The 8,973-nt window shown below is 57.1% G+C and overlaps 1 protein-coding gene across 1 annotated transcript; it reads right to left on the reverse strand.

Moving 5' to 3' along the window:
* Nucleotides 1–940: 940 nt before the first annotated feature.
* On the reverse strand, nt 941–8,687 carry Caly (calcyon neuron specific vesicular protein). Its single transcript, XM_026381414.2, has 6 exons — nt 8,645–8,687; nt 4,400–4,554; nt 3,340–3,453; nt 1,981–2,094; nt 1,328–1,667; nt 941–991 (listed from the first exon to the last, which is right to left on the reverse strand). The coding sequence occupies exons 2-5, from the start codon at nt 4,532–4,534 to the stop codon at nt 1,353–1,355; spliced, it is 678 nt and encodes a 225-aa protein (XP_026237199.2). The 5' UTR covers nt 4,535–4,554; nt 8,645–8,687; the 3' UTR covers nt 941–991; nt 1,328–1,352.
* Nucleotides 8,688–8,973: the final 286 nt, after the last annotated feature.

The raw sequence follows: 8,973 nt of genomic DNA on the forward strand, positions 1-8,973 counted from the left end.
GGGGCTCTCCCAGGGACTTCCACTGGGGGGCCCCCTGGATGCTAGTGCCCCTCCTGCTCCAGCCAGGACACAGTGGCCCCTCCTGCTTGGAGCTGCTTCCTCATGCCCCACCAAGTACTCTCTGTCATGGCCCCTAACTGCCACCACAATCCCCAGGCCTGAGCTCACCTCCAACCAGGTGGGATGTCTGGGCCCCAAAATGGAAGCAACAGAGAACAGGTGCTTAGGTAGGCAAGGTGACAGCTGGGGTCCTGCAGAGTTGCAGGCTGGCTTGATGGAAGGGCTGGTAGGAGTGAGGGATCTTCCCACTGGGCCCCCTCAGACTGTCCTGTCTAGCTCCCAGCTGGCGGGGCTAGAGCTCACAGACCCTGCAAGGCCCCATTCCCTATCCAGGTGAAGCATCCGCTCATTGCTTCATTAGGACATTCATGGTGACAGTAAGTGATTCCTCTTGGGGCAGAAACCCAGTGCAGGTGCTGCCAGGAGTGTGTGTGGGGGGTAACCCCAGGAGCCGGGCTACTGCTAGACACTGGTGGCTCAAGGACCAGGCCCAGAACCCAGCAGACAAGCCGGAGATATGGCAGAACATGGGTTGGCGGTTGACAGAGTCCACCCAGGACTCTTAGAATTCCATTGTGGCCAGTCAGGGCAAGTGGAGGACAAGGCCCCTTGGCAGGGCTATGGCCCCCAGCCCAACTAGCAAGGTAGTGGGATCTTCCTCAGCAAGAGCATCCCTGATCCTCGGCCTCAGGAGCAGGACTTCAGGGGTCCCTCTGGGCCCCAGGAGCTCCGTCACATGGGGTTGGGGATGGGCAGTAGGTGCAGAAAACACAAAGGGCCAGTAGACGGGAATCTTTACTTACAGAAAAGCGACAGAGGCAGAGGCCCCCGGGGCGGGGCTTCAGCAGGGTGCCTGGGGGTAGGGGCACAAACACTGGGTGGGAGAGCAGCGGGGGGCAATGCTCTGGTCACAGGAGCTGGCTGGGGAAGGCTGCGAAGATGGAGGGGCAGGGGCTGAGCGGGAGGGGCAAGGTCCGGTGTGCAGCCCGCTCCCCGCCCCCCACGCCCACCCAGTGGGAAGAGGCGGCCCCCTTTCCCACTCGCCCCGCTCCCTGCTCGCCCCAACTACTGCTCGGACTCTGCGTGGTGGGAGTGGGAAGGCGCCCGCCTGGGAGAAGTTCTGGGGGGCCGGGCCGGGCCGGAATGAGGGGTTCCCAGGAAAGCCGAGAGGGGAGGAAGGAGTGTCCCGTGCTCAGAAAAGGCGGCAAGAGGTCAGAGGGAGGCCTCGATGGGGAGGTCAGCGCCACGAAGTGGCGGACACACCTACCCGGGCCAGGCTGGCTGGAGGGCCCTCACTGAGGGGCCGGGGGAGGTGCGCTACTCGCTGCCTGGCGGGCCTCCTCCTTCTCTCCTTGGGTCGAGGGCTGCCCGGGGGTCTCGGTGGTCACCGCCGCTGCAGCTGCCACCGCCGCCGCCGCCGCCGCCGGAGTGGGCCCTTTGTGCACCTCCTTGGCGGCGCGGTAGCTGTCTCCCCAGGCCGCGGGCATCTCAGTGCCGTGCTTTCGGCTCAGCGGATAGGCCCCGATGGCCGCCAGGATGCTGCGGTGGCGCTCGGGGTCCATCTCAGTGTAGTACATCTCCAGGGTCAGCGGCGTGCAAATCTTGTGCTGCGGGGGCGGGAGCAGGGGCGGGGCTGGGTCAGGGGCTAGCTGGGGCAGGTGAGCAAGGGGGGTTGGAAGTCCAGGCACGGGGTGCGGCGGGTCTATGGAAATGGAGATGGTTCCAGTTAAGATCCACCTCCAGGTCAGAATCCACGGAGGCTTCGTGGAGAGCCATAGGACCAGGTGGTCGTGGTTAAGAGGAGGGGGCTCCCAGGGAGAAGCATGTCTGGCGTCAGCCTGGAAGGACTTGTGAAGTGTTTGAAGGCATGCAAGGGCCAGGGTGGTTTCTGCTGCTCCCTGCCCAGGCCTCTGGTCTTACCCGAAGCAGGAAACCATCTGGGCAGGTGAACTGGTCATACCAGATGGCCTTGTACATGATCAGCACGCAGCCCAGGAGGGCCATAGCGAAGGCGATCATCCTGGCAGTGGGCAGCTGGTGGAGGGAAAAGAGATATTTGGTTTAGGCAGGGAACCAAGTTGGCCAGCTTCCTAGGGAGAGCCCCCTTTGGGGCTGGGGACGGGAAAGGGATTACCATCCCCAAGCCTTGGCACTTTTCAGGAGGTCAGCCCCAGGGCCAAGTGCCCAGGAACCACTCTTCAGGGTCCAGGCTATGTTGGTGCCCCCTCTGATGGGATTCTGGAAGCACCTGCCACCCAGAAAAGTGCATGTGGCCTTTGACCAGCAGGTGCTTATAAGAACTTATCCAGCAGCTTCCCTGCCCACATGGCACCCAGGGAGGTTAGTGGCCACCATGGCCAGGGTGTTGTTTGTTGGGAACATCTCCAGGCCTCCCCAGTGAGGAGGGTGCTGGAGCCCCAGACTAGACAGACCTGCTGAAGTGCAGCCAGGCCTCAGTGCCCCTGTGGGGCCCTTCATTGAAGGAACTATGGGGTTAAAAGTGACAGATGTCACTTTTGAAAAATGAGAGGCTTTAGAAATAGTCCACTAAAAATTATTATTAAAGCCACCTTTAGGGGCTGCGGTTGTGGCTCAGTGGTAGAGCGCTTGCCTAGTGTGCGTGAGGCAATGGGTTCGACCTCTGACACTACATAAAAATAAACAAATAAAATAAAGGTATTGTGTCCTTCTGAAAAAAAAAAGCCACCATTAATAAAGAGGTTAAAAGAAGATGAGGGAAGGTGTTATGTCGTATGTGTTACAGAAAAGTTAACATCTAGATGACGTAGAAAGTCAGCAGGTAGCTTAAGAAAAGACAGTGGTGCCGGACCTGATGGCGCAGGCCTGCCATCCCAGCAGGTGGGGAGCTGAGACAGGAGGTTGTGAGTTCAAAGCCAGCCTCAGCAAAAGCAAGTAACTAAGCAACTCAGTGAAACTCGGTCCCTAAATAAAATACAAAATGGGGCTAGGAAAATGGCATAGTGGTTTAGTGTCCCCACCCCCCAAAAAAAGGAAGAAAGAAAAAGAGAAGACAGTGGCCTGTTGGGGAGAGGCTGCTTCCCTGGGAAGGGGCAAAAGCCCCAGCTCCGCACTCTGCAGTCAGCCTTGGAAGAAAGTCGGCCTGTGGAAGCTAAAGGTCAGGCAGGCTGGAAGGCCATCCTGAGTGGAATGACCCCCTGCTATGGGGACAGCCCAGCTTAGAACCTGGACACCTGCAGCCCGGGCTGCCCCTCCACTTGTCCCTGCCCTGACTCCCACAGCAGGGAGCAGGTGGGTTACCCTGCGCCCTTCCTCTGGGTGGCCGCAGCTCAGCCTTTGTCCCTCCAGGTCCGGAAACTTCTTCTGCTGGTCTGGGGAGGACAGCTGGTATTCCGTCTGCGTCTTGATGACCACCTGAGGAGGGAGATGGCCATGGCCTTGCTGGGCAGCTGGCAATGACCCAGGAGAGCCCTAACCTGGAAGTGTTAGGAGCCAGGGTGCCGTGCAGGGTGATGGTGTAAAGCTGACCGTCTGCCAGGATCATCCGATGGCAGGCAGAGCTCCAGCAGCTCCAAAATGAAGCCCAGGGAGGTGGATGCTGTGTCTGACCGCCCTCCACTCTAAGGGGGTGAAATCTCCCTGCCATAGCTTCCCTTTTGGTAGCTCCTCAGCTTGGAGCTTTGGCTCCCTCCTCCAGAGCCTGTCCTGACTCTCATAGTCTTGGGGCCCCTGCCATGGAGCAGAGCTAGCTCTAAACTCTGTGTGTTCTGGAGGACGCAGGCTGGGCCTGCCCATAGTGTCCACTGCTGGAGGAGAAGCAGTTGAAGCCCACCTGGAGAACTGTCCTCAGGGGACCCTACCACCAGGAACTGCCTGGCGTGGGCACAGAGCATGGCCCCTGCCTCCAGCTGGGACAGCTCCTACTGTCCTTTACGCCCAGAGGTCCTGGAGCTCAGGCTGGGTTAGGGTTGAGCTGGGCTCTTTGCTTCCCACTGATGTCTGCTGAAAGCCCACCCTCCATTAGTCACTTGCCCAAAGAGCCCATCTCTGGCCCCCCACCCAGAACCATGCCTATCAGAAGAGTTTATACTATGGTTTGCTGTCCCTCAGACTGCATTGTGGGCTGGGTGCTCAAATTCTCAGGCATCCTCTGGCCAGTTTGCCCTGTTCTCAGATGGGAAGAGGGGCTCTGGATGAGGGAGCCCAACAGGAGGTCACCTTGGCTGTGGTCAGCTGAGGATTGGCTTTTCAGGACCCTGGCTCCACTGCATCTTGGAGGAGGTCACATCTATATGAACCTCACTCCTGTCTGTTCCCAAGCAGGCCTGAAGTGGCCTCTCCCCACTGGTCAGCTACTCACCTGGTCAGGGAATGGTGGCTGCAGCTGGCTGACATCCAGGGGACTGATCAGAGGGACACTGTCCGTGGCAGCCCCATCCTGGTCCCCAGGGTCTTTGCCTGGCTTCCCGGAGAAGCTGCAGCCCAGCTTCACCATGGTGGACAGTGGCCCTTGTCCTGCCCCAGAGACAGACAGGGTCATTGTTCAGAGGCCACCCTGTGGACAGTCATGCCGGCTGTCTCTGGAGTGAGAGGACCCCTGGCTAGTCCCAGTGCTCCTCCAGCCAAGGCTTTTTGTCTTTTCCTGACCCTGGGGCCCCTCAACTCTGCAGGGTGTGGTGCCTCTGGTCAGAGACTACCCAGACACAAAACTGGGGGGGTGGTCTTCCACCAGCTGATCTGTCCTAAAGGATATCTTAAGGGCTGCTGTTATGCTCAAAGGAAAAGATTCAAAGAGCAGTTTGAATTGGGTTTCCAGTCTTAAGCACATAGGCCCAGATAAATTTGAATTTCAGTTAACCAATGGTGACTTTTTAAAATATAAGTGAATCCCATGTAATACTCAATATGGGACATATCTATACTAAAATGTCAATCTTTGTCTATCTGAAATTCAAATGCAATAGGGTATCCTGTGTTCCTCTGGCAGCCCTGCTGGAGCTACTGAAGGAGGGCATCTGCTAGTAAATTCAGACACTAATGGAAGAACATGGTCTGGTTGGTGCATGGAAGGGCAGATCTCCTGGAAACCCGATATCCCAGGACAGAATCCAGTGGCTTGGGGGAAGGAAGGGGATACAAGTCCCTTGAGCACTAGGCAAGTCAAGAGCAGACACACATTCACCTCTAGGCTGACCTCTGAGAGAAAAGGGGTGCAAATGACCCTGACGCTGACAGATGAAAAAGGAGCACAAAATACACTCAATTAAGAGAAGAGGTCCCGTGTCCACTGAGAAATGTAGTCTGCCATTAAGACCTCTCAAAAAGAACTCCTGGCCCTGTCAGCCTCACTGCTGATCCCACCGTTCCAGAAGGAATGAGGGGAAGAGGATTTGGGGACACCCATAGCCGAGGCCAGCACAGCTTGCACCTGGCAGCCTGACAAGGACACAGGAGAGGAAGTCACAGCTCATTCCCACCTGCAAATGCCAGAGCAGACTCCAAGTTAAATCCTAGCAAGCCATAGCCATCAAGATACAAAAAATGAGGCTGAGACTAGAGGACTGCAAATTTGAGGTCAGCCTCAGCAATTAAGCCAGGCCATAAACAACTTAGCAAGATCCTGTCTCAAACTAAAAAAGAAAAAGGTCTAGGGATGTGGCATGGTGGTTAAGCATTCCTGGGTTCAAAACCCAGTACAAAAAAGAAAAATCTCTATCTTCACCACATTAACAGAAGAAAGAAGGAAAAACATCTGATGAATTTCAATAGAAGCAGAAAAAATATTTGACAGGATTCAACATTTATTTACTATTTCAAAAATCAATTACATATTAGGGACAGAAGGAATGTTCCTTAATTTGATAGAAGTTAACAGTAAAAACCCTACAGTGAAGCTCACTGAACACAAGTCTGGTGCTGGATACCAGGAAGGAGGTAAGAATCACCTTGACCTGGTCTGTTTTGTGACACAGTAGCAGAGATCTCAGCCATGCAGCCACACAGGGCACAGAAATGAAACCCAAGCCTGGGACAAGAACAAGGAATGCTGTCATTGTTCATGGAAGAAACTGCTTTGGTGTGTAGAAAATCCAAAAATGCTACAGATAAGGTCTGAAAATGAGTCTATTGAGATGACAAGAGATAAAGTTTGCAAAGCAGGTATATTTCTTTATGCCAATGGCAAAAAAAAAGGAAAACAATTTTTTAAAAAGATTCTATTTAAATAGTATCAAAAATATGCAATGCTTGGGAACAGGTATAGCCAGCCAGAATGGGCAGGACCTCCATGTGGAAAAAGTTACTGACAGACACAAAGAAGAGCAGAGTCTCCTAACAGGCGGGGAAGGCTGTGGTGGTAGGTCTTGGAGGTCTCCATGTTGAAATGTGCCCCTACGCAGCAGTGCGCAGTGTATCTGTGGAATCAGTGTATAGGACACAGAGAAGAAGGTGCTGCTCTCAGCCAGTGAAGGGCGACATCTCAACACAGGTGCACCAATGCCTGTGTGAGAGGAGCTGGGGAGGGCAGCAGGGGGCCACTGAGGAGGTCACCCTGCTGCTGACCCCAGTCAGGCACTCTGGAGAGAGGTCCCTTGGAAGCATGTTTACTGCCGGTGACCCGGTGTCTGGCCAGACCAGGAAAGAGGTCATGTGGCACGAGGCTCTTCCTGGAGTGGTCTGGGCCTGGCTTCTTGGCACCTCCCTTGGGCAGGTGAGCGACCGGCTACTAAGGGGATGTGGTTTCACGGTGCTTCATATTTGGCGCACAGCACCCAACCCATTGGGCACTGGGTGCTGACAGTATCGCAGTGGGAAGGCAGAGATGGACGATGAGGCAATGAGAATACCTATAAAGGCCGGTCTAGATCCCCAGCGAGAGGATGGAACGACAGGAGAGGGTGCCATGCAGGGTGCCCTCGAGGAGAGAGGCGTTAGGATTTTCACGGAGTGCCATTCCGAGGTACACCAGCCTCGGCACAGGTCGGGAGCGGCTAGGCGCAAGCATGTGGGAGAGTCCAATGCGGGATCGATCCGCTTGGGATCATCCGGGGCCAACTATGAGCTCCAGCTTCCCTGGCGCGCGTCATCTCAGGTTCCTACAGCAACGGGGCAGGACTCCCCCCACCCCACACACGCCTCTGCATCTTGTTCCAGGCCTCAGTGTCCGGGCGGGATGCCAGGAAGGAGGCTGTGCTTGGGATCACTCCCGGCCCCTCTCCACACACCAGAACATCCTTTAGGTCGCTGAGTCACGGAGATCCGCCGGGAAGGCGCGCTGGATGCATGCACACAGTAGACAGCTCTGGAATTGTGGGGAGTGGGCATCCTTACTCTTCCTACTGGCTCTTCCCCCACCCCCGCTCTGTAATCCTGTCTGCGCTGCTGTTGTGGGGACAGTGCACCAAGCTCCAAGATTGGAGGGTGGGCGGTGCACAAGCTGTTGATGGACAGATGGATGATATCTCTGCTAGAGGTCACGTCATAGAGTTGCTTTCACTCGCACACCCCACCCAACTCTGGGACGTTGTGTCACGAGGGGAGGTGCCCGCGGGTGTGGCTTATGCAGGCGAGCCACCAGCGCGTGCGCGGCGTGCGCATCGGGCGCGTTCATGACTGCGGACCTCTGCGGGTCCGCCCCTACCTCCCCCGCGCCTGTCCCCGCCGCAGGCCCCCACCCACCGCCCGACCAGGTGCTTTTGTCCCCCTGCCCTGCAGCGGTTGGTGATTTGACTCGGGTTTGAAGCCCTGCTGAGCTGCCGGGCGCAGGCAAAGAGAAACCGGGGCGCAGTCTCCTGCGTTCCAGCCACCTGTGGCCGCATATCCAGAGCTGTGGCAGGTGGTTCTGGAGAAATGCCGCCTCCCTACTTTCTGGCCACTTCCTGCCTGTCATGCAGCCACCCCCATCACGCCCCCGACCCCCTGCAGGCAGCAGATCCTTGATGCTCTGGCCCAATGCCCCTTCTGCTACCCATCTTCTCCCCATTCCCGGTCCCTTCTCCCTGCCAACGTCTGCAGGCAGAGCTGAACAGGAGCTGGGACTGGCCCTCTCTGCCCACCTTGGGGATGCATAGCTCCCACTGGCTCTCTCAGACCTGCAGGGGTGGAGCCAGCTCATAGGGAGGAGGCTGCAGTCCTACCCGTCTGCTGCCCGCCTGTGCCTGATAAGGGGATCCCAGCAGCAGGTCAGGTCTCTGCAGGTGGGACACTCAGGTACTTACTGAACGTCCAGGTTGTGACTGTCCCCACTTAGGACTCCCCTGACATCGCCCACCCCCAAGAACCACCCCCATCCAGTCAGCAAAACCGGGCAGCATCTCCCGCTTCCCGAGAGGCCTGAGGACCTCCCCACCCCCCACTTCTGGTTAGCAGGATGGGCCTGGCCTGGGGACAGGCAGAGTCCCCAAGGTAGGAGGGTAGCTGTGCCTGGCCACTCTGGCCACCATTCAATCTGCCCAAGTGCTCCTGCAACACTTGCACCGTACACACACCCAGCACATCCCTGCACACGCACTCTCTCCTGCACACACCAACACACCCTTGCGCTTGTCACATCGTTGCACACCCCCCCACACACACGGGCCCCTCACCCCACTCCACAAGGAGAAACCTGGAAATGGCTCACAGGCGGCTCCTACTCCAGCTGCTGCAGGACGCGGTCGCGGGAGGGTGAGGATGCGGATGTGGATGCGGAGGATGCAGTTCCAGACGCTTCGCAGCCGGGGGCGGGGCGGGCAAGGGGCTGGAGCCGCGAGACCGAGGCTGTGGTTGCCGTGGTAACCAGGCTGGAGGAGGGACCGCTGCTACTGTGGCCCCACGCACCCCCTCCCTCATCAGACGTTGGCCGGGAGCCCCTACCTTCACAGACACGCACCTGACACACACCTCACACTCACACATGTAACACATGTAATACAGCATAGACACATCTCACATGCC

This window comes from Urocitellus parryii, chromosome 5 (assembly GCF_045843805.1).
Source record: "Urocitellus parryii isolate mUroPar1 chromosome 5, mUroPar1.hap1, whole genome shotgun sequence".
Lineage (NCBI taxonomy): Eukaryota > Metazoa > Chordata > Mammalia > Rodentia > Sciuridae > Urocitellus > Urocitellus parryii.

Coding starts and splice junctions, on each gene's coding strand:
- Caly (XM_026381414.2), bottom strand. CDS start 4,534: ATGGTGAAGCTGGGCTGCAGCTTCTCCGGGAAGCCAGGCAAAGACCCT. Junction 2,095..3,339: donor ACCCAGAGGAAGGGCGCAGG/GTAACCCACCTG, acceptor TCCCTCCACCAG/CTGCCCACTGCCAGGATGAT. Junction 1,668..1,980: donor CAGATGGTTTCCTGCTTCGG/GTAAGACCAGAG, acceptor CCGCCCCCGCAG/CACAAGATTTGCACGCCGCT.